This window comes from Syngnathoides biaculeatus, chromosome 4 (assembly GCF_019802595.1).
Source record: "Syngnathoides biaculeatus isolate LvHL_M chromosome 4, ASM1980259v1, whole genome shotgun sequence".
NCBI lineage: Eukaryota > Metazoa > Chordata > Actinopteri > Syngnathiformes > Syngnathidae > Syngnathoides > Syngnathoides biaculeatus.
In genome coordinates, this window is record NC_084643.1 from 27510298 (window position 1) to 27536042 (window position 25745).

Sequence of the window (25745 nt, forward strand, 5' to 3'; positions counted from 1 at the left end):
GTCTACACAAGTTATACCAAACATCACAATCACTACATCACCTTACAGAAATTGCACAATAATAATAAATAAGAAGAAAACAGTCTACAATGCACGGTAATAGTAATTTATCTAAAACAATTCCAAACAATTATAAAAACATGACAATAAGGACAGTCTCATGATACAGTGATAATCACTAAATTGTGACAAAGAAAACAATCTTCATACGTCTGTTTATATAAAGAAAGGAAAAATGCAAAAAATTCAATCATTTAAAAACTGACATAATACCAGTGTTGCGATGAGTGAGTGAATTTTGTGTAAATGGAAAAATTTCTTCCAATATTATATATTAATTAGGCTAAGTGTATCGTCCAATTAATGTCGCATGTTTTTGGGATGTGGGAGAGAACATGCAAACTCCACACAGATGGGGGGGGGATTGAATCCCAGTCCTCAGAACTGTGAGGCCAAGGCTTTGCAGCTGATCCACCCTGCCACTGCAATTATTATGGCCGTAAATTAGCAGTGGAATCAAATAAATGCCCATCAGACATAACAAGTTTGCTGGAACTGTTGACAGATGTTTTCATCTAAATTTTATAATTTTTTTTATTGATTAAATGAAGACAAAATCAGCCTGCAGCAAAAAGGGCACTTTTTTTTTGCCCAGGGCGCAAAGGCGGGTGCTTGAGCACCACATAGGGGCTTTGCGTCAATGTGCTTGTGTAACATGATACTCTTTGCGTCTTGATATCTGTTTTTAATCATTGTTTCTTCCTGTTTGTCAGGTATGACAGAAAAAGGAGTTTGGCCATTTGATAAAAATGGAGCTTCATGTGAGATTGCCAATCTTCCCAGCAGAGGGGAGGAGGTTGCGGTGAGGCATTTAAAAAAAAAAAAAACACCACATCACTGTGTATAACATAGGGAAGGTGCTCTAAAGACTGCACTAAATGATGTTTACATTAAAATCCATTTAATATTTGCCTCTTCACTCATACATCTTTCCTTTGAATATGCTGTATTAGTAGCGGTTTTCTTTTTGTACCATAAATAAGCTCTCATACATTAGCAGTCATTCAACAATGTCTGAGTTTACAAAAAATCCACATGGACATAATAAATCTCTGGACTGTAGTTATGGAGACCCTAATTCAAGTCCATGACCAAATATTGGTATAAACGAGGGGTGGTAGGACGACTGATATGGCGCTGACTGGGGAAAAAAAAGCTTCCTCGCAATTCCACATCATTGCAATATATTACCGATATCGCGATACAGCAATTGTGTGATATATTGGAAGAAAATCATCTTTGATACATTAATGGAATGTAAAAGAAAACCAGACAGCTACTGTATTATATCAAGATTTGCTGCTTGTGTAATATACATTTTTTTATTTTTCCTGATAGAACGCGGTGTAGAACAATGTTGTAATTGCACGATATTGGAAAAAAATCTGGTGTACATTATGATATCTACAGTATGCCACGAAATAAGGGAAGCTCATCCCCCCAAAAAATACTAAAATACTACTACTGCAAACTCTACTGCAACGCCTAGACTGGATATGTTTTGCAGATATCTTTTTGCTCCTCCAAAAAGAATATCGCAGATATCTTTAACTACATTCGTCCTACCCACAATCGGCATGTCCGATCATTTCGTAAAGGACAAATAACATGACTTTTGTGATCCTTGTCTCTGGGGTTTTTGATTACAAGCATTTACAATTCAGTGGCAGATATCGGATGGTGCGGTGTAGGAGTGGTTAGTGTCTGCCTCACAGTTCTAAAGACCAGGATTCAAATCCCAGCCTCGCTTGTGTGGCGTTTGCATTTTCTCCATGTGCCTATGTGGGTTTTCTCCAGGTACTTTGGCTTCCTCCCACACCCCAAAAAGATGCGTGGTAGGTTAATTGATGACTCTAAATTGCCCATAGGTGTGATTGTGAGTGTGGCTGTTTGTCTCTATGTGCCCTGCGATTGGCTGTCAACCAGTTCAGGGTCAGCCCTGCCTCCTGCCCATTGACAGCTGGGATAGGCTCCAGCACGGCCCGCAACGCTTGTGAGGATAAGAAGATGGGTAGATGGCGAAATATCGAGGATATGAATTTGGGATATCTGAAATGGAATTGTAGATACAGTACTTCAAGTCCAGTTTTATATAGCATGCTTTTGTAAAAAAAAATTTCAAATCATGATAACGACAGTCTCACGATGCATTGAGGGAGCGATAATGGCCCAACAGCCATAATACGGATATTGACGCTTGGGTAAGATATGTTTGTGTCCAACCCCTGACTTGGACCTGGTCTCCGTCAGTTAAGAATCAATCTCAAAACTTTTTTAGAATCTACCAATACATTTGATCACTGTGAAGGTCCTTAAAGGTAGCAAAATAGCACTTATATGTGTCTACAGTTACTTGTGCATGGCTTCTGCTTGTGTGTGTGTGTGTGTGTGTGTGTGTGTGCGTGCGTGGGAGGATTAGTAACAAATTGGTGAGGAAGTTCAGGCTTGTGTTCGTTCAAAACTCTTGTTTGTGATTCTGCCTTTGTCTTCTTACTGTAAAATAAAGAAAATACTCGATTCTTGTCTAAGGTTTCTCCGTTTCACTCAATATATTTACCAATAAGACAAGTGAAAATCAAACTGAACATGGTTATCATGATGATTTGTATTGGTTGTGTCCTTGATGTGACAACAATCTGTCCTACTTTTCAAATGGCCAACAAAATATAAGCAGTTCCTGGCTTTTCTGCCAATGTTATAGACTGAACTGCTGTCTGTTTTACTTAAGACAAGTTGGTGTGACATCAGCAGGGTTCATCTCATCGCCGTTATTATTCATACGCCAAACAGGACACGTTCCTGGCTTGTCCACCAAAATTGTTGAATCCTCCTGGTCTAATGTGTATTTTCCTTCTTGCAAGACAGGCTAGCATCAACTTGATTTATAGTGGCCATGTCCTACACGTATACATACAGTGCCTACATACTTTCAACAGAGGATGAAAGGATTCTGTGTGGTCCACCAATATTCTGGACTGTAAATACATTTTCAGATTTTTTATTATAACCACTGTCGTGTCATCGTGATTTGTTTGATTTTGTCGTGACAGCAACCTCCTATATTACTCATACAACTCGTGCTACGTGTTCCTGGCTGGTGCATCAATATTCTATCCATTGTTATTCATTGTCTGTTTTCCTTTTACAGGCCAGTGTAGAATTGAATGTTGTTTTTTTTTTAATCTGGTCATTTCCTACACGTGACTCTTAAACTATTTTTACACCGACAGGATGTGTTCCTGTCTGGTCCACCAACAATATATTCTGTGATCCAGTGTCCAGTGTATTTTGTTTTGAGTTCTCTGCTTCCTTCACATGAAAGCACTCCACCAGACATTCACTGAAGCTGGGCCAGCGCTCTTTGTCGGAGGTACTTTTCAAGACAGTAGATTGCGACGGGGTCCTCGTCTGTGTCAAACTTGTTGGCAAAGAGGTGCCGGTGCTTCACTAGCCACTGTAGGTCACCCGCCCCATAAACGCATACCGCCCTAATGTGGACGCCGCGGCACGGCGGGTACACAGCGTGAGCTGACGACCGCTCGCCCTCGTGCCACTGCCACTTGACGAGCTTGGCCAGGGCGTTGACGTCGCTCATGTCGTACTTGGAGCTGGCCCACGTGGAGCCGGGCACGCCGGGCATACGCTGAATGCTTGCCCACAGCATTTCGTCAGGGCTGTACGTGTCCTTGGCCCAGTCTATGAGGGCCAGGACGCGCTGGTCCTCTAGAACACTTCGGACGAAGCCCCGCGTCACCACGATGTAGGCGTTCCCTGACAGGATGGGAAGTTGGAAGGGTGGGGACTCCTTTACCGTTCCCATCGCCTGACACGAGGGAAAGTCAAATTTTTGCATGTTTTAGTACGACGAACAAGAGTCTTTAGGCTTGTGTCAAATTCCCATGACTGCCTTGCTCATTACATTGTACGTAGAGGTAAACAGGTGTTTCATAGATAAACACTGAATGCATAGGTTAAAAATATATATATATATTTTTTACAATAAACCAAATAATTTTAAATCAGATAATTTTATGGTAATGAATTCATTAACAGCAATTTTATGAATTAAAAAAGAATCCATTGTTTTCTAATTGCACCATTAAGAACAAATTATTGAATGAGAAGTATAAATTAAATAAAACTTTTAATACACTAATATTGGGCATTTAATAAAATATGTTAATATTTATAAATAATTCAGTTCAATTCTGCCCATTTTCTTCAAGTGCATTATTCAGAAATAATTTCTTACAATTAATCTACCAATAATTTAATAAAGTGTACAAACCCCAATTCCATTAAATTTGGGACATTGTGTTAAAAGACAAAAACAAATTACAAGTATTTGCAAATCCTTTTCAACCTCTACCTGATTGAATGCACTGCCAAGACGATAAAAATAATGTAATTGATCAAGCGTTAATTAGTTAAGTAGATTCAGCATAAAAATCTTGCTCATGTCGTATATTCTGTCATGAGCATGAGGCACGGGGCTGGAGCCATTTGCAGGACTCCGAGGCAAGGGCATGGTGTTGATAGTGGTTTTAATCCAAACTGAGGTCATACACGGTTTAAGCAGTCCGAGAAGACAGAGGGACAAAAACGTGCGGCTACAGGCAAGGTCCAAACACATGAAGCAAGGTCTGATGACCATGACGCAAAACTAGGAAACGTGAACAAAAATGTAACTAGACTATGAAGGCACAGATATGCTGTGACAAATGGATGCTCTACACAAGGCTTGCGAATTTATGCACAAAAACGGAGAATACAACATGCAGTAACGCAACACAACAAACTGGCAAATGCCGATGACACATTCAAAACTTAAATGCCTGGTCTAATTAGCGTCCAATGCGAAGCAGCTGTGTGACAGATTCCAGAGGCGGTTCCGTCCAGGGCAGTGGTTTGGCCATGCCCCTGACATATTCAATTGAATATACAGTAGGGTAAAAAAGATTTGCAAATCATCATATTGTTTTTATTCATGCTTTACACAGCACCCCAACTTCATTGGTATTGTGATGTGTATATCTAAAATTATTATTTTTTTACTATGTCCAATCAATGAACAAATTTCACTTCATGAGATAAATGTACACAAAAATTACAAACTTTACATTTTGATTAACTGATTTGTGGGATGAATATCCAAATGAATACTTACATATTACAGGTGTAGGTGCACTACTTGTACTTGTACAGGTACATTACTGCTCTCAACTCTTACCTGGATTTGCCCATCCACTTCGTGGTGAACCGTCTGCACCCTCCACATCTTCTCCGTGGGCATCTTCTCCGATTCCATGCTGTTGCCACCGTTGAGTGCCTGCAGTGCCCGCACCATCTCCAGGTTGGTTTTTAAGGGGAAGTCCTGGCCACAGAGGTTGATGAAGTACTTCCATGCCACGCCTGTGCTCAGCAACTCAGCCATGCAGTTGAGGTCAGCCTGCACCCGGGACCAGCCAGCGTAGACCACCTTTTCACGCCGGCCGGCCAGGAACACATTAGGGAAGCAAGCGACCACGGCCGAGACTGCAGATAGGAAAGACGGTGAGGCCTTCAAGTCCACGTGGACGCAGTAGACATTCTGAGGAGCGTAGATGGCCCGCAGGAGACGTTCAAAATTTTGCACCTGCCAAAACAAATGCAGTGCTCAGGAGTTCGTCTTTACTGGATTTCTACTGTACAGTGTACAGTCGTATCTTGACTCACGAGTTCAATTTGCTTCTTGACCTAGCTGGTAGCACAACTTACTGGTACCTCAAATTAGTTTCACCCATTGAAATGAATTGAAATTCAACTATAGTGTTCACTTGCCACAACGGTTCATCCACTGCGGATTCAGCGCATTGCAGATTCAATTTACTTAAAGTGTCGGTTCTGTACTTATAGTGCTGCCTACAAGTTCATTTTGTTTCCAGACTACACTTGTCACTCAAGACACCTGCGATTCAGACAGGTTTTCATCACTGAAATGAATGGAAATGCCATTATCCATCCCAGCCTTTTTCTTTAATTAGGAAAAACACCACTCTATAATATAGTATTTAATGAAACAAACTACTGTAATAACGTAATTATATACAATGCAAAAAGTTAAACCATTTGCTTCAAATCAGTGGAGATGATAATGCTCCTTCTGTTGTGTGCACCACCCGGAGGTGGTAGAATAGACATATTGATATGCTGTACATGTAGACAGATGAGACATCACAACTCATCTTCAGTAATACAAGCTGTTAAAAATACTGTATATGCCTGTAACCATTCATGCATCTTCTACCGCTTTTCCAGGTTGGGTCACAGGGGCTAGGGAAACCTAGATCCATTATTTTTACTCATCATAGGGGTTTATGGAGCTTTGTCTGGTCCCTCACCTAGGACCTGTTCGCCATGGGTGACCCTACAAGGGCCGTGAAGCCCCAGACGACTTAGTTCCTCGAATCATTGGGACACACAAACCCCTCCACCACGATCAGGTGACAGCTCAAGAAGGGATGCCTGTGAGTATTGCTGTTGTATTTTGTCAACTATTATTTCCTGACGGGAAGGCACATAGCAACAAGATAGAGACATGAGTTGCCATACCTTTTGATGCACAACCATGGAGTACGCTAAGGGGAAGTCCTCCTCCTCCTTGCTAAGTGGGAATGTGAGATACTTCCTGCTTGTCTTGAATTTCCTGCGGTTTGAGAAGGACTTCATTAACTATTGGAAAAGCTCTGTTTCAATGTTGGTTAGACCTTCAACTACCAAAAGTAATACTGTATTACTACTTTGTTTCACTTATTTGACGCCATGCATTTTTCATGTCGATAAGTATTGTAACACATGATTAACTGGTATGTTTTCTGTAAATCTGTAGAATTCACCTCATTCAGAGTATTCTGTGATGAGCGTTTGTGGTCGTCTTTACAGGATGATGACCACTCCTAGGGAAAATATTTTCTGTCTGCAAACTGACAGATGAATCAAACCTTTAAGAGATAGCCCTTTCCAGTCTCATCCAAGTTAGCAATTTATAAATGTAGGAAAACTAAAAGTGCTTTTGTGTGAGGCCTAGTTTGCATTGTCCTATACTGTACTTGTTGACAATGACAAACTCAAACCTGATGTTTTTCAGAGCAATGGTCCCAATATGTTAACGGACTGTCTTAGATGGTGTGTTTGTTATTTTTCATATCCTTAAAATTCCGTGTCAGTGAACAATAAAAATGTCATAATTTTGGCATTACACAGAGAAGTGTTGTTAACAGACGTACTCCCCAACTGTCGGAAGTTGTGGCCCTGTCTGCTGAATGCCGTGGAAACACGTCCCTTTTAAATGTTCAGCTGTCACTCAAATGTGTTCAGACATGTACCACAAGGGTCGGCAACCCAAAATTTTGAAAGAGACATACCGAAGAGAAAAAAAAAAAAAACCCAAATCTGACAGGAGCTGTAAAAATTTAAAAGCCTCATATAACCTTTATGATGACGGTAACACATGCTGTAGGTGTATGTATAACCCCACTATCCGAATGGCATCATGAGCATTTGTGATTCAATGTTTATTTTTCCTGCAGCGCATCCTGGAGAGAATGGACGCTCCACGTGACTACTCTGCTGTACGATGGTAACTTCCGTGATTGTGCCAATTGCAGGGCACATAGAAACAAACAACCATTCGCACTCTCGATCACACCTAAGGGCAATTCAGAGTCTCCAATGAATGCTTGTTTTTGGGATGTGGGAAGAAATCGAGGTGCCCGGAGTAAACAAATACAGGCGCGGTGAGAACATGCAAATGCCACAAAGACAGCCAGGATTTGAATCCCGGTCCTCAAAACTGCGAGGCAGACGCTCTAACATGATGCTCTAACCAGTCACTCTAACCGTCCCACCCACATTAATTGCCAATTAACAACTTTATGTAGTGCTTCCAAAACAACTGCAGCTGTTCCCAAAAAATTACAGCACATTAATTAACAAATAAAATGTATTTTAAATTCACCGAGTGATGTGTGCTAGCTTGAGTGGAGAACCTACATTGCAAATAGTTGTGAATGTGGTTGTTATACGTGGCCTGCGATTGGCTGGCGACCAGTTCAGGGTGCACTCTGCCTCCTGCCTGAAAAAGGCCGGGATCGGCTCCAGCACTCTTATCGCCTTTGTGTGGATAAGCGACTAATATAATGGACGGATGGATGGACAATTGATGTGTGTCCAAGGCGGAGGGTGGTGAGAACGTTGTGTCATCAGAATGAACTTTATTGGCATAATATAATATAAGACACACATTGAGCAGTAAAAGTGTACCACCAGTGTGATGATGCTGATACACTGTCATGGCAATTGTGCAAATGATGCAGAGTCCTCAAGCCTTTTAGAACAATTTAAAGTGACTAAAAGTCCAATGATCTAGTACAGTGACAACTGTGCAAAAATCGTGACTAGCAGTAATCTACAACAGTATGCAAATAGCGCAGTCTGGTAACGCAGTGGGTGTACGAATGATGTACAAGTGACAGAGATGTTCAAAGTTGGCCAGATGTTACAATGAAATTTTAAGTCAAGTATTTAAGAAGTTCATGGAAAGAGGAAAGATGCGATTTGAATGCTTCCTGGATTTAGTTTAAAATGTTGAATTGCGCCTACTTGAGAAAAGGAGATGAATTAAATGATTACCAGGATGTGGAGGCTCCGCGAGGATTTTGCATGACCTTTTTTCCTCAAGACTCGGTTGGTAAGTACCAACAATTTTTTTCGTCAGCCTTGACTGTACATGACGGTTTGATTTTGTACTTTTTTGTGGCAAGACCAAAGCAGAGTGTAAAACTGTGTGTCTTGAGCTCCGTGACATAAAGACGCCACGCCACGGTCGGTGTAGTTGCAAGCAGGGCAGCAGTATGGCGCTGTCGGGAATGCTTTCAAAAAGCCAGACGGCGTTGGAACGTGCAACGTCTTCACGAGGAAATGACGCTGAACCATTTTGTCGGGTTGAGAGCGCAGCTTGGCGAGGGCTACCGACACTAGTAGGGTTCATTATCCTTCCTGTCCTTGCTTAACTTGCACTCTGGCACCCTTTCTTCTGTGGCGCCATCTTCTCCATATGGTGTAGAATGCAAACGCACCACAAATTAGTTTCTCAGAGAAACAATGAATCTTCAGAATAGATTCCTTGGGGGACACAGTGGTGCATCTCGTTAAGAGTGTTGGCCTCTCATTTCTGGGTTCAAATCCCTGCCCCGCCAGTGTGGAGTTTGCATGTTCTCCGTGTACCTGTTTTTGTTTTCTCCGGGAACCCCGATTTCTTCCCACAACCCAAAAACATGCCACATTCATTGGACACTCTAAATTGCCCCAAGGTGTGATTGTGAGTGTGACTGTTGTCTGTCTTCTTGTGCCCAGTGATTTACTGGCTACCAGTTCAGGGTATACCCTGCCTCCTGCCCGTTGACAGCTGGGATAGGCTCCAGTACTCCCCGTGACCCTTGTGAGGAAAAGCGGCTGAGAAAATGGATGGATGGAGTGGACTCTTAATGATTAGCAAGTCTTCCCAAGTGTCAGTAAGTTGTGTAATCAAAAGTCCAAGACAAAAGCCTTTATTGTCATACTACTACTCCACAAGGTGCTTGAACCAATACAAATAAAATTGGATAGAAAACACTAAATGTGAGGTAAAGTGACCCAGATCAAATATTTACAATCAAGGCAGTTATTGCTAAAAGATCTTTTAAAAAAAGTGTTCAAAATGTCTCCAAACTCAAACAATCAAGACGGAAACATGGAAAATACTGGAGCGTGTTACGGTTACGAGAGAGAAATTGATGTTGGCTGTTTTCACGTCTTACATCAAGCGACTAAAAGCGCATCGGGAGCGGTGTTTCTCCTCCATAACATTCTGGTATTTGTTATACTTAGTGGGAATCGTGTGATAGTTTCTCTTCAGTATGCCAAAGCAATTTTGATGGGTTTCCTCATTTGCAAACTTGCCATCTCGTGAAACGTTTGACGTGTGCAAATAGCCTGGAGTGATAAACTTGTATTTCAAGAAATGCTTGAGGGCTCGCTTTTTCCCTTTATCACGATGAATGGTTTGACAAAGGCATAGGCAGGTACTCGAGTTCCCCCCCAAAAAAACGTCTTTCAGACTTGGATGATAAAATGCTTTTCTGTTCAGTCACTCTGTTACGAAATGGGCTGTGGCTTGGCGGTTTGGGGATCCCTGTTCGAACGACCAGTGATAGTGATGGTATTAGGAGCTCCCATTTCATGACCAATTTATGCAGAAATCATGATCATTCTGATGCCTTTTTTTAGTTGTGTAACTATCATTAAAAGACATTAGCAGAGATAGCAAAACGTAAGCAACGTGTCCTTGCTGTTCGAGTACTCTGGCACGGGGAGCGAGTATAATATATGAACACTCACTTGCAGTCTTTCCTGGCGTTCACATAAAACTGATCTGGAACTCTGACACGCTTCCGGAAATCTTTGGTGAGGGTCAACAACTTGGTCTGCTCCAGTGCCTCCCGCTCGCCCCGGAAGACGGCCGAGCAGTTGCACGCCTTCTCCGGGCTTTCGTCATCGTCGTTCCCGTAGTCCAGCCCGGCGTAGCGGCCAAGGCTGTTGGAGGAAGGGTTACGGCCCACCTTGAGACCCACGTTGATCAGGGAGAGCAAACCGAAAGCGGCCACCAGGGCACTCAGCAGGATGGCTTGCTTCAGATGGAAGATTCTAGGACATCTCATCGTCACTTGGTTGGCTACCAAAACGACATGTACACATTAATACTGTAAGTATGAAATTGTAAAATTAAAAAAAAAGAAAAAATTTTGGGGATAAATTAGGCCCACGTTATCACAGTTAAAATGTCAGTCTTTATTAATTTTTTTCATTTCCTCTCCGGCTCATGACGCAAAAGTTTTAATGTTTTTTAAGTTAAATGTTTCTGAGAATGGCAGATTCAACTTCATTTTTGGTAATAGATTTTTTTCATGACATTCATTTTTAAATTATAACCACACCTCCTCCCACACATTTGGAGAAAAAATATTTTTCAATAATCTTTGCCTTATTTCATTCTACTTTTTTTCAAAATAAAATACCCCATCTCCTACCCCCAAGGTGTTTAGTCACCCTTAGAAATCCGATAACCCTGACAATCGAATGGTTTCTATATCCACATTTGGCAATATCTAGATGAGCACACACATTTGCTGCTCAAACACACATGATAAAAACAAATATGCAGAGGACCAAATTAAAAAAAGTCAAACATAGGGTAAATAATTGAGCTAATTGAGTGGGAGCACTTTCAATATTGTCAAACAAGAAGTTAAATCCATCATATACACAGTTTCCAGGCTTGATGGATGATCTAGTATAAAAAAAGCCTTTTGATTGTTGTGTGGAAGGTTTATGATGTTTCACCCCCTCATTTTTTTTAGTCCAACATAAATTTCAAAGATTTATTATTGTCCAGTGAGTGCGAGAAGGGAAATGAATCACTGAACCATCATTTAGTCATTTTGAATATAGCACATTAATTTGTGGAATCGGAACTCAGACCAAATCCAACTCCACAACAGTGAAAATGTGGTTCCATAAGGGTGAGGACCCCATTATAACTGAAGATGTAGCTGTTTTCACAATGAAATAATGATACCCTACCTTGTGTTAAATAGGAGTCAGCACCAGAGTGCCACCATTTTAAATCATTTCTATCACTACAGTGCAGCTGTGTGTAAAAGCATGAAATTTTCCCTGAAGTGTTAAGTCACACATTCCGCACAGAGGGAATCGATCGTGAACTGCTCACGGGCTTCCGTCTTGCCACACTGCCATAACCCAGTTGGACAAAAATTGAAACACTTATTTACCTTGGTTTCATCACCTGACAACTCTCTCTCGCTTTTTCTCTCTCTTACACACACACACACACACACACACACACACACACGCGGGCGCGCATGTATGCACACATACACACACACACAAAGGCGTATTTTTCAGAGGGAAGAAAAAAAAGCAGTAAATGATTACATGCATTCCATATAATGAACAAACTAATGAAATATAAAACTAAATTGCATATGTTTAGATATCAGACCAAGCTTACAATAAATTACAGACAAAATTTGTTAACATGAAACTAACGTTAAACTTTGGTTAAGATCAATAATTGGACTTACCAATAAATTACATAGAAAGTTCATTAAAAAAAAATTGTACAATAAAATGTTGATCAAAATACTCACGTGAACATGTCCTGTGTGTCTTTCCTTTAAGATTCTGCCTCCCCTAAACTTTTGATACCTATCAGCCGTGATGTCACACTCACGGTCATTGTTCCTTTTCAAAATAAAGCAAAGCAAAAGCGAAGCAAATTTATTTGTATAGCGCATTTCATACACGAGGTAACTCAATGTCCTTTACATGATTAAAGGCATTTGAAAACAAAGAGATAAAACATTTAAAATGGCATAAAAACAATAAAAATGACAAACACCATAGTTAAAAAAACAACAATTAAAACCGCATACAGTACAAGTAATATGATCAAAAAGTGGATATATTCTAAAATGCATGAGAAAAAAAGAAGAGTTTTCAACCTGGATTTAAAAACATTCAGTTGGGGCTGACCTCACCTCTGTTGGCAACTTCTTCCATTTGTGAGCAGCATAATAGCTGGGGCCTCCACTCCGAGAAGGGTTGCGTCATGAAGGGCATCCGGCGTAAAAATTGTGCCAAACATATATATGCGTTCATCTGAGATGACACGCTGTGGCGACCCCGAAAGGGACTAGCCGAAAGAAACTTATAATAGCTAAATGCTGCTTCACCGTGCTTGTTTTGGACTCTTCACTGTTTGACCTGAGTCAGTCGATCACAGAGCTCTACTGGGTTCGTATTCCATAAGCATTTCTTTCATGTATTCAGAATCAGAATCATTCATTTAGTGATTTATAGACCAGTGGCAGAACTTTAAAATCCATTCTAAAGCTGATTGGAAGCCGGTGCAAGGACTTTAGAATTGGCGTTATATGCTCTGACCGCTTTGTTTTGGTCAGAACGCGAGCTGCAGCATTTTGAATGAGCTGCATAAAGGTGTCAATTCTTTCTTGAGGGACAGTTGGTGTTCTTTCTGTTCATCACGTTATACATTATATACATCGTACCACCTCGAAATTCGTTTCGTAAGTCGTTTCGTAACGAGATTTTTTTCGTGTGACTAGAAGCTCTTTTTACATGGAAATAGCCTAATCTGTTCCACCCCATAAAAATGATGTTCATTTACCTTAGGGGTTGGGCAAAGTGACAAGCGAAAGGCGTGGTGGAGGACGGAGGAGCAGCGGTTGTTGAACATTTTGTAAAGTACCGATCCAAGGATGTTTGCCTTTGATGGCTTTTAATAATCTTTCGAAAAGGCACAAGGCAAACGTCATCGACGTGATGTTTTTGTGCTTTGCCAAGTGCTGGTAATACCATCTGGTTGTCTGTGCGCTTGTGTGGGATGTTGTTGTTGTTGTTGTGGACATCTCGAGGAAAATCCCCACAATTCCGCATCAAAGGGGCACATAGCACACAACTGTGTATTGTGCAAAAAAATGAAGTTTTGACTCACTAACCCTTCTCAGCATGCCGTTAAAATTTCATTATAAATAACACAAATATATGAGCAGGCGCTTCAATAAATATTGGGTGAACACCACCCCCCTCTCAAAATAAAATGGGACTCTTCACCTTCAAAGAAAGACGTGTATGCTTTTGTGGCAACGTTAACAAATGCTTGGGACTCTTTCAAGCTCATGCCTGCGCAATGTGACCACTGCACAGTAGCAAAACCATTGCACCATGCACAGTATTATTTTCACAATTCCTTTCCTAAACTTTGCATTCTTGGTTAATTTGCGTTATTCCTGCATTGTGGAAAGCAGTGACACCCCTATTATTATTTAAAAGTCCTGAAAAAAAAGGGCCATATGTAGGTGTTAGTCATTTCCTAAATGACTAGTGTGGCAGATGATGTATTGCAGTATGTATTGCAAGTCATTTTTATATCAGCTCGGTAGTGCTAGTGCAGATGTCGCGTCAGATGTGGCAGCGTAGACGTGTGAATGAAAAGGCTTTTGACTTCAAAGACCAATGGAAAAAAAATAATAATCGGATATTTCAAAGTGGAAGATATTCTGCCAATGTTTTGTTCCAGACTGCAAGTCAAAAGTGGTCATTGTCATGGTTGTGGTTAAAAATCATCTTTTGCATGTATCTTTGATCATTTGCGTGCCTAGCCAAAATGTCATTTCGAGGGTCTTTAAAAGGAAGACTTTGACCAAAATTCATATGTACAATAAACCCTCCACTGTGAAGTAGTATTATTACAAATATTTTGGACATTAATTGAAAAAAAATTGTAAATAAAGAACATTTTTGAAATCTGAGCAAAATCTGGATATGTACTAACATCCTTGACTTCGCATCACAGACCATTGGTTCTAGCTAAGCCAAGATGCCGTCGTGTTGTGCACCAAACTGCAACAAAACTGAGAAAACGCACCCAAATTTGTCCTTCTTTAACCTCCCGTGGTCTCAACCTGACAGGATAAACCAGTGGTTGTCACAGTTGAGGCTCGTTCATCAGCCGGAGACATTTGCACGCATCTAACCATTACTGGTTATTAGCTGCTTAGCTATAGCCTCTCGTGCCGGTACTGTCTAAGCAACAACATACTTTATGAGGCACGACGGCCCAGTTTTAAAGTGGAGTTATGAGCACCCGGGTGTGGAATTTGCATGTTCCATGCCATGCATGATTTCAAACCCTGACGTCCTAGTGTATTACCAAGTCACCTTGGAAACGGTGGTCCCAGCTCTTTTCAGGTCATTGACCAAGTCCTGTCGTGTAGTCCTGGGCTGATTCATCACCTTTCTAAGGATCATTGAGACCCCACAAGGTGATATCTTGCATGGGGCTCCACTCCAATTGAGAATGACCATCATGTTTAGCTTCTTCCATTGTCTAATGATTGCTCCAACAGTGGACCTTTTTTCACCAAGTTGCTTAGCAATTTCTCCGTAGCCCTTTCCAGCCTTGTGGAGTTGTACAATTGTGTCTCTGGTGTCTTTGGACAGCTCTTTGGTCTTGGCCATGTTACAGGTTTGAGTCTTACTGATTTTATGGGGTGGACAGGTGTCTTTATGCAGCTAACGACCTCACGCAGGTGCATCTGATTCAGGATAATACATGGAGTGGAGGTGGGCTTTTAAAGGCAGACTAACAGGTCTTTGAGGGTCAGAATTCTAGCTGATAGACAGGTGTTCAAATACTTATTTGCAGCTGTATCACACAAAAAAATCATAAAAAAATCATACATTGTGATTTCTGGATTTTTCTTTTTAGATTGTCTCTCACAGTGGACATGCACCTACGATGAAAATTTCAGACCCCTCCATGATTTCCAAGTGGGAGAACTTGCAATATAGCAGGGTGTTCAAATACTTATTTTCTCCACTGTAAGCCTGTACACTGATTAACATCCCTGCAGAAAGTTGCGAGTGAGAGAGTCACGGACTATATTATTCGGGCTGAGACAGCAATAACAGCAGTAAGAAATGCTAACGAAACACTCAGTGATAGACTCTTAATTGCCATGGTGTTGAAAGGGCTACCTGAGGCTTATAAACTATTTTCCATCCGTGTCACTCAAGGAGATGATAATTTAACTTTTGCCGACTTCAAAACAAACCCAAGACGTTTTGAGGACGCAGAAAAGTTTCGCACTGGTTCCGAGGAAAACATCTTGAAGGTTGCAGCACCTGTCTCAGATTGGAGAGCCAGAGAAAGAAACACATCTCAAGATATCACGTTACACATGTGGCAAACAGGGACATAAGGTCAATATGTGTCCAAATGAGTACCAGAGAAGACTGACACATTGGTGTGGATATTGTAAAAGCTCAACACACAAAGATGCATCCTGTCGACGAAAAAAGAGGGACAATGTGAAACAAGCAGCAGATAACAACTGTGAGAAACAGTCATACGCATTCAAAGTGAGTTAATATCAACTTGTTGGCCTGAAGCAAAGGGGACTCACGGTCAACACTGGAGCAAGTTTGCATAGAATAATGGAGATAGAGAAGTTCCAAAGGTTTGATGACTCATTCCAGCCCAATGATCTCACAGTTAAACTGGCTGATGTCACGAGAACAAATGGTGTGGTGCTGAAGAGAGGTGATGCCAAGGTGACGGTGGTGGATCGTGAGGGCAAGAGGATCAAAGGCATGCTGAAGAAGGCACTCTATGTTCCTACGTATCCACAGGACATCTCTGTAAAGGCAGCGACGATCAATGGAGCTTCAGTCAACTTCAGAGGTCACAGTGAGGTCATTCACAAAATGGGTCGAGGTTTTACATTAAAGAGTACAACAGACTATTCTTTGAACACTGTAAATTGATGTGACTGATGACAGTTGTAAGAGTTGTAACAATATCAAGACATGGCACGAGATCCTGGGACACTGTAATTATGAAGATGTTTGTAAATTGCAGGATGTTGTAGAGGGAATGCAGATTAAGGGTAAAGTGAATAAATCCAAACTGGGTTGTGACATCTGCACACAAGGACTATTTGTTCAAAGCAGGAATAGGGAGCCAGATACATGAGCAAAATCAGCACTTGAGCTAGTCCATCCCGATCGAGCCGGCCCTGTTGATCCAGTTGCTCAAAATGGATTCAGATACACGCTAGCATTTACTGACGCCTTTTCAAGTACTATATTTGTGTATTTCCTGAAAGCTAAAAGCGACACTGTAAAAGTGCCAGAGAGATTTTTCACTGATGTTGCCCCTTATGGAACTGTGAAGTGTCTTAGAACTGACAACGGCACATAATTCCCAGGAAAAGAATTGGGGGGAGAGTGATGATCCCAAACTGTTTTAAGGTTAATGTTATGTTGCTTCCTATATTTAAAATACAGAATTAGCTTTACCAGATTGGAAAATTAAGATTGTTTCTTTTTTTAAATATGACAAAATATATGATGGGATTTGGACAATCTTCTTCTTTTTCTTTCGGCTTGTCCCGTCAGGGGTCGCCACAGCGTGTCATCTTTTTCCATCTTAGCCTATCTCGTGCATCTTCCTCTCTAACCCCAATTGCCCTCATGTCTTCCCTCACCACATTCATAAACCTTCTCTTTGGTCTTCCTCTCGCTCTTTTGCCCGGCAGCTCCATCCGCACCACCCTTCTACCAATATACTCACTGTCTCGCCTCTGAACATGTCCAAACCATCGAAGTCTGCTCTCTCGAACCTTGTCTCCAAAACATCCAACTTTGGCTGTCCCTCTACTCAGCTCATTTCTAATCCTATCCAACCTTCTCACTCCGAGCGAGAACCTCAACATCTTCATTTCTGCTACCTCCAGTTCTGCTTCCTGTTGTTTCTTCAGTGCCACCGTCTCTAATCCGTACATCATAGCCGGCCTCACCACTGCTTTATAAACTTTCCCCTTCATCCTAGCAGAGACTTTTCTGTCACATAACACACCAGCCACCTTCCGCCAGCTGTTCCAACCTGCTTGGATCCATTTCTTCACTTCCTTACCACACTCACCATTACTCTGGATTGTTGACCCTAAATATTTGAAGTCCTCCACCTTCACTATCTCTTCTCCCTGTAGCCTCACTCTTCCCCCTCCACCTTTCTCATTCACGCACATATATTCTGTTTTACTTCGGCTAATCTTCATTCCTCTCCTTTCCAGTGCATGTCTCCATCTTTCTAATTGTTCCTCTGCATGCTCCCAGCTTTCACTGCATATCACAATATCATCTGCGAACATCATGGTCCAAGGGGATTCCAGTCTGACCTTATCTGTTAGCCTATCCTGTACCACTGCAAACAGGAAGGGGCTCAGAGCTGATCCCTGATGCAGTCCCACCTCCACCTTAAATTCCTCTGTCACACCTAAGGCACACCTCACCATTGTTCTGCTGCCATCATACATGTCCTGTACTATCCTAACATATTTCTCTGCCACACCAGACTTACGCATGCAGTACCACAGTTCCTCTCTTGGTTCTCTGTCATAGGCTTTCTCTAGATCCACAAAGACACACTATAGCTCCTTCTGACCTTCTGTGTACTTTTCCATGAGCATCCTCAAGGCAAATAATGCATCTGCGGTACTCTTTCTTGGCATGAAATCATACTGATGCTCGCAGATATTTACTTCTGTCCTGAGTCTAGCCTCCACTATAACTTCATTGTGTGGCTCATCAACTTTATTCCTCTATAATTCCCACAGCTCTGAACATCGGCTTTGTTCTTAAAAATGGGAACTACTACACATTTCCTCCATTCTTCAGGCATCTTTTTGCCCGCTAGTATTCTATTCAATAAGTTGGTCAAAAACTCCACAGCCATCTCTCCAAATTGCTTCCAAATCTCCACCGGTATGTCATCAGGACCAACAGCCTTTCCATTTTTCATCCTTTATAGTGCCTTTCTAATTTCCCCCTTACTAATTATTGCCACTTCCTGGTCCTTCACATTTGCCTCATCTACTCTTCCTTCTCTCCTTTTCTTCATTCATCAACTTCTCAAAGTATTCTTTCCATCTATTCAGCACACTACTGGCACCTGTCAACACATTTCCATCGCTATCCTTCATTACCCTTACCTGCTGAACATCCTTCACATCTCCCTCCCTCAGTCTGGCCAACTTGGAGAGATCCTTTTCTCCTTCTTTCGTGTTCAACCTGGTGTACATGTCTTCATATGCCTCTTGTTTAGCCTTTGCCACCTCTACCTTTGCCCAACGTCACATCTCAATGTACTCCTTTCACCTCTCCTCAGTCTTCTCATTCTCCCACTTCTTCTTCGCTAATCTCTTTCCTTCTATGACTTCCTGTATTTTGGAGTTCCACCACCAAGTCTCCTTCTCCCATTTCCTACCAGAAGACACACCAAGTAATCTCCTGCCTGTCTCTCTGATCACCTTGGCTCTCATAGTCCAGTCTTCCAGGAGTGCTTCCTGACCATCTAGAGCCTAACTCACCCCTTTCCAAAAGGCCACACAACATTCTTCCTTTCTCAGCTTCCACCACATGGTTCTCTGCTCTAATCTTCCTACCCACCACCAGAGTCATCCTACAAACCACCATCCTATGCTGTCGTGCTACACTTTCCCCTCCCACTACTTTACAGTCAGTAATCTCCTTCAGATTACATCGTCTGCACAAAATATAATCCACCTGCGTGCTTCTACCTCCGCTCTTGTAGGTCACTATATGTTCCTCCCTCTTCTGGAAATAAGTGTTCACTACAGCCATCTCCATCCTTTTTCCAAAGTCCTTCACCATCTGTCCCTCAAAGTTCCTTTCCTGGATACCGTATTTACCCATCACTTCTTCATCGCCCCTGTTTCCTTTACCAATAAGTCCATTACAATCTGCACCAATCACAACTCTCTCTGTCTGGGATGCTCAGAGCTACTTCATCTAGTTCCTTCCAGAATTTCTCTCTCAACTCTAGGTCACATCGTACCTGTGGGGCAGGGTTAACCACATTATACGTAACACCCTCAATTTAAAATTTTAGTCTCATCACTCGATCTGATACTTTTTTCACCTCCAAGACATTCTTCGCCAGCTCTTCCTTTAAGATAACCACTCCTCCATTTCTCTTCCCATCAACTCCGTGGTAGAATAATTTAAACCCTGCTCCTAAACTTCTAGCCTTACTACCTTTCTACCTGCACTCTTGGATGCACAATATATCAGCCTTTCTCCTAATCATCATGTCAACCAACTCCTGAGCTTAGACTAAGACAAGTCCCAAAATTCAATCAAACTTTTATTTCCATATTTCGCCACAAAACAAAAAATCTCTAAACTTCATCAAAGTCTAATTTGTCTTAGCTTTTACCTAGAGCTCCAAAACTGGCTTATGCCTATGTCAACCCCAGACATTCAAAAACCTCACAGGCACGCTTATCCTAAACTCAGAAATAAGTCACCTGTGACCGTGTAAATGTACAGTTGAAACCTTTACGTTCACTTGAAGATCACATAATTACATTTCATTTAAGAGCAATTTGTAGTACTTCACACCTCCACCTACCAACTTGGCGGATACGTGTAAGCACCCCTGGGCACCTCCAAAATTGTGACTGCGACTTCTTTTCCTTTCAGCTTGTCCCGTTAGGGGTCCCCACAGCGTGTCATCTTTTTCCATCTAAGCCTATCTTGTGCATTTTCCTCTCTAACACCCACTGTTCTCATGTCTTCCCTCACAACATCCATCAACTTTTTATTTGGTCATAAATTGTGACTACGAGTCATATACTAAAATCAATTGAAAGTGCCCTACACCCTTTTAAACATGGGAAAATGTACAGATGTCACACTTTTGGGACCTTGTCCAACAGGTTTCATCTGTTTCATCTTTTTGCTTCTCTGACAGCAGCTGTGTCCAACCAACAGCCTGGGTGTCATTTGTAGCAGTGGTGTCCAACCTACAACCCAAAGGCTATGACTTTATACTCCTACACAAATACCAAACCTTCGGTCCAGGGGCCATTTGTAGCAGTTGCAGTGGTCTCCGACCTATCCTTGACGATTGGTTTTGGAGGTGCGGAAACTTTGACCAGATGCCATGATTTCTTACAAAGATTCATTGCACTTGCTTGTCAAATTTGTTTGGTATTTTCTTTGCTGCTGTGGGCCCAAAGACAAGACAGCAGTCCTACCAACATCAAAGGAAAAATGAAAGTTGTGAGAACCACAGTGGATTTAAGGAAGAAGATAATTGCTACTAAATCAGAGCGCTTGCTAACTAGCACCGTATGGCTAAGCTGACTATTTTGACTATCCTAAGAATAAAAATGTAATAAAAGGCAGCTAGTGATGTCAAAGGAGTGATTAGCATTACAAAGCAAAGGGCACATATCATAAAAGAAATGGAGAAACTCCTGGAGAATTATGGAGGGTGCTTCGGCGTAACACTTCCTACTTGCCTCTCAAGTCCCTCTAATGATATCATACCGCGAACAAAAAGGTAAATGATACACATTTACGTTTCTTTAAATGTATGCATTTTTAATTGTTTAAATACAGGGTGTACTTGTTTTTACATAAATAGGAAATAGAATGGGAATGTGTATGTACGCACACGTTATGTTTATTGTTCAGAGTGTAAATGAATCACATTTTTCTACTGGCTGCACAAGGCCCAACTTGCAGGTCCTGCTTGAACAGCTCGGACAGCAGTTCATTCTCAACCATGTCAACGAAATCTGTCTTGTAAAGGATGTTGCCGTAGTAGTGGTGTGTGAGCGTGTCTGTCTGGGTGTTGTCTGAAGGGACAGAACCCGCACAGGTGTACTTTGGAGCACAGCTCCAGAGCCAGGCTGGCCATCAGTATGCCAGTGGTTAACTGAGGGGACTCTAGGCCTTTGTAGGCCCAGAACATGACAGATTGCATAGGTACTCTGGGTTCCAGAAGATGGCACAAACGGGGGTAGCGCAATCTTCCACGGTTTGGGCTGACAGTATTGCCAACGGCGTGTCGAATAGGAAGATGGCAGGAAGGACGATGGGAGCCTCCCTGTAGCGCTTGACTGCTTCCACAAACTTCTGTTGTGATTCCAAGTGCAGCAAACAGTTGGGGGGGGGGGCATCTTATGTGGTATTAACATCCTCTTCAGGGACAGGTTACATGTCAAAATCGTCTAATGACGGGTAATATGCTTTTCACTTCAGTGACGTGCTTTTACAAAATCTTTGACTGGCACTTTTACCTCAAATACAACCAATAAACCATCTTAGCATTTAAGGATGTCAACCCCTGGAACAGATTCAAATATGCTTTCGATACTTCCATCCATCCAGCCATCCATGCATCCATCCTTCCATCCAATCCATTTTCTTTGCCACTTATCCTCACGAGGGTTGCATGCAGGGAGTGCTGGAGCCTACCGCAGCTGTCAACGGGCAGAAGGCAGACTACGGCCTTAAGTGGTTGCCAGCCAATTGCAGGGCACTTTGAAACAAACAGCTGCACTCAGTTAATGTATGTTTTTGGGATGCGGGAGGAAATCGGGGTGCCCAGAGGAAACCCACGTAAGCACAGGGAGAACATGGAAACTCCACACTGGTGGTGGGTCCGGGATTGAACCCGGGACCTCAGAACTGTGAGGCCAACGTTTTACAGATGATCCACCGTGCCGGCCCTTCCCGATACTTCCTATTTGGAAATGTTTATAATCAGGAGGGACATGACATCAATATTACTTTTCCTTGAGGATGCTGGGGTTGGCCGTGACAAGGTCGGTCCTGACGCCCACGTCTTTGGTGTACGTGTCGCCCAATGGTGGTAAATTGGCCCTCATCACAAACTGAGCCGAGTCGATCCTTTCTCCGCAGCCGCTGTCCTTCAGGATGCCTCTGTTGTCGACCACAGCGCAGGTTTTGAACATCTTTTTAAAGAAGAGCTGTTAGTACACATCAACGCAGTCAAAGTGGGTTTGTTTGAACATTTTGGTGGTGTTTTGTTCTTCTTTTTTTTTCCATTTATGTTACATTTCATTTCAATTGGGAGTGTCAAAAAACTTTGAAGGAAACACACTTTGCCTCTTATTTGGACAAGTGTGCAAAATGAGGTTTTACAATAGCTTCCTACTTCTTGAGAGCAAGACAGTGGGAACAGGCCAGAAAAAGAAGCGTTTACTTTTTCGTGCACATCAAATAAGCAACATGGAAGGTTTACATTTTTTTTTTTTTTAAATAACAAAAAATGCTATGTTACAAATTTTCCTTTATCCCAATTTATCAGTGATTCTCAAAGGGATATGATCTCCTGTATGTATGAGGGGGGTAAGTGGACTCTGTCAAAAATGATCTCCTAAGTAGACTTGAGTTATGTTCAATTATTTATACATTCGTATTTGATTGTCAGAAGTGTTTATGTTTTCAAACTTTTATTTCAGCACATTTTTTTAGCTTCCAATATGGAACACATTTCAATTATACCATATATGTACACCCCCCCCCCCCCCCCCGCGTACCTTCACGAACGAAGGTTTTGAAGATGTCCGGCGTCACCTTCACCGTCTCGTCTCCATTGTAGTGGAGAATGGTTCCCACGGGCATTTTGGCCTCCGACACCCTGGCCATCTCAAAACCACAACAGCAGTTGCTCAGGGCGGAGCTGTGAGATGACAATGTTTTTCTTTTCTTTTTTTAAAAATATGTTCAGTGACCCTGTATGTCAGTTTTAGTTTTGCTCATTGACAGTGTGAAAAAAAGGGGCTAACCTGACTTCTGCAAATCCATGTTTAGGAGGGGCCGCTGCACTAAAATGAATGATTAAATAAAGAAACTTCATTAAGAAACAGACATTTCACAAAATACTTTATCTAATGGAACATTATGATGATGATGTCTTCATCTTGTTCTTCTAATAAAAACATAAAATAATGTACAAGAGGCTGACGGTCACCAGGCAGAGAAAAGCCATGTCGAAAGATTTGCGACGCAGCATTGGAATTGATTTTGGTTGTTGTTTCTGTCTGCCTCTCTCACTGTCTCTTTCCAAATTTGCTGGAATTCAAAAATCCCTGAAAGTCGAACTTGTACACAGCAATGTTTTCCAGATCATACAGAAAATTTTCAATCATCATCCGTTATCATCATGACAGGCTATTTGTCGCAAATCATTCTTGGGGCCCCCAGCACCAAGCAATTATCTTACCGCAGACAGAGAATATATCCATCCATCCATCCATTTCCTTAGGCGCTTATCCTCACAAGGGTTGCGGAAGTGCTGGAGCCCATCTCAGCTGTCAACAGGGAGGCAGCGGGGTACACCCTGAACTAGTTGCCGGCCAATCGCAGGCCACATTGAGACAAGCAGCCGCACTCACAATCACACCTAGGGGCAATTGAGAGTCTCTAATTACTGTTGAATGTTTTGGGGATGTGGGAGGAAACCCACGCAGCTACGGGGAGAACATGCAAACTCCACACAGGCGGGTCCAGGATTGAACGCGGGACCTCAGAATTGTGGGCCAACACTTTACAGCCGAACCACCGTGCCCAGAGAATATAAAACAAATAATTTCGACAAAGTAGATTTTACAAAACACAGATAAGACATTTTCGCAACAAAACGTGTGTGTGTGTGTGGGTGGGGGATGAGTATACTGTTGTTTCCCTTCCCCTCCAATGAGCCTGCTCAACGCTGCCTAGAGCATCTTTCCAACAATTAGTTGCCTTTTGTATGTTCGTGTGTGTGTCCACAACAGGACTTTACTTTCTAGCTCCAAAATCTATAAAATAACTCCTTATTCGAGGGCCAATTGTCGTTTCATAATTCCCAAGCAGTTCCAACTGCAAGGTCACTATATTGCTTTTGTAGGAATTTTTATTATTTTAGTCATTTCCAATAAGTGGATTTTCGAGGCTCTAAGTATGCGCAAAAACTTAGTCAATTTTCGTTAAAATTTTTGTAAAAGGGTTAGTGATATTTTCAATATTTTTTTGACTGATTATAAAAAAAAAATTCTCGACAGCGCCCCCTAGAAGCATGCCCAACATCACAGGAGTGTCAAACTGGGTGGGGTTGTCAGTACTCAGAATCCCTTGCGAAGCCGAGGCTTTCTAAAAAATAATTATTGATACATCACATCATTTTCAATAAAAAGGCAATGGGGAACAAAAATATTTCATCCATCCATTTTATGTACCACTTATGCTCACTAGGGTAGCAGGTGTCCTGGAGCCTGTTCGGGCGGACCCTGAGCAAAAAGCGGCGTACACCCTGAACTGGTTGCCAGCCAATCGCAGGCAAAATATTGGAAAAATATTTAATCTACAATGATTGATTTTATAATGATAAAAGCACAGTGAGGTGGTGGTATTGATGGTTGCTTGACTTTATCGCATATGTAGAGCAAAAAACACATCTTGGATGTTGCGACACGTGCCAGACACGACATGCACCAACAATTTTACATTAAAAAATAAAGTCCTCACCCATTTCCCTCAGATGAAGTTGTTACCGCTGTATTGTAAGACAGCGCAAGCGCAAGTAGGATGGAGAAATGAGCCTTTCGATGAGTCAGACACACCTCAAAAGATCTCCATCTGTTGGCGAAACCTGTGTATTGTTTTTCAAATCAAAGCATTGACAAAGCTTCTTTCATTGTTGTGACGTGTCACAGTTACATGTCACCATAAAGACCAACTTGTCCATCATTAAAGCCTTAGCTGGTCCAGCTGCGAGGTCACCAACTGTTTTCATAGAAACGCTGAGGATTATTTTAATCATCATCAATAAATGTATTTTTGAGGCTCAAAAACAAGCCCACAAACGAATTTTCATGAACATTGGGCCTGGTGAAAGTTTTGATATTTTCAAGTTATATTTTTGAGCAGTTAAGGCTCGACAGTGCCCCCGTAGAAGTGCACCAGAACTACATAAACAGACTACTCTGTGCTGTTTTGACCTACAGCTCTAAAATTTGGCAGTAAACCAAACACGCTAACAGAATTTCTTCCCTCTGGGGTGATCTTTTCTCAGCATTATGTGATGATGACATTGCTCATGTCCATTTCAAAGTCTCATATTATGCAACATTGCTTCCAGAGAGTGAAATGAACTGGTGTCCATCTTGGCCACATGTGGGCAG

At 41.8% G+C, this 25745-nt stretch overlaps 2 protein-coding genes across 7 annotated transcripts in view; one reads left to right on the plus strand and one right to left on the minus strand.

The window, feature by feature from the left end:
* LOC133498840 (uncharacterized) overlaps positions 1–965 on the plus strand; it is a 38357-nt gene extending 37392 nt beyond the window's left edge. The window contains exon 19 of the mRNA XM_061816031.1: positions 774–965. Within this exon, the coding sequence (XP_061672015.1) occupies positions 774–804 (31 nt within the window). The 3' untranslated portion in view covers positions 805–965. The remainder of the gene's footprint in view (positions 1–773) is intronic.
* LOC133499222 (beta-1,3-galactosyl-O-glycosyl-glycoprotein beta-1,6-N-acetylglucosaminyltransferase-like) lies at positions 93–25180 on the minus strand. Of its 6 annotated transcripts, XM_061816955.1 has the most exons (9): positions 25090–25180; positions 23370–23408; positions 23121–23263; positions 12305–16378; positions 11928–11970; positions 10477–10810; positions 6652–6745; positions 5291–5695; positions 93–3883 (listed from the first exon to the last, which is right to left on the minus strand). In XM_061816955.1, the coding sequence occupies exons 6-9, from the start codon at positions 10794–10796 to the stop codon at positions 3398–3400; spliced, it is 1305 nt and encodes a 434-aa protein (XP_061672939.1). In that variant the 5' UTR covers positions 10797–10810; positions 11928–11970; positions 12305–16378; positions 23121–23263; positions 23370–23408; positions 25090–25180; the 3' UTR covers positions 93–3397. The 6 variants fall into 6 exon arrangements, with proteins under 6 accessions (XP_061672939.1, XP_061672944.1, XP_061672940.1 ...); XM_061816960.1 differs by having other exon boundaries at positions 10477–12399; positions 12696–16378; XM_061816956.1 differs by having other exon boundaries at positions 10477–16378; positions 23370–23403.
* Positions 25181–25745: the final 565 nt, after the last annotated feature.

Bases quoted from the DNA above. Each gene is read 5' to 3' on its own strand.
- LOC133499222 (XM_061816956.1), bottom strand. From the start codon at position 10,796: ATGAGATGTCCTAGAATCTTCCATCTGAAGCAAGCCATCCTGCTGAGT. The intron at 6,746-10,476 runs GTGAGTGTTCAT...CTCAAACCGCAG, and splicing joins AACGCCAGGAAAGACTGCAA to GAAATTCAAGACAAGCAGGA. The intron at 3,884-5,290 runs GTAAGAGTTGAG...CCCTCGTGTCAG, and splicing joins AAGTGGATGGGCAAATCCAG to GCGATGGGAACGGTAAAGGA.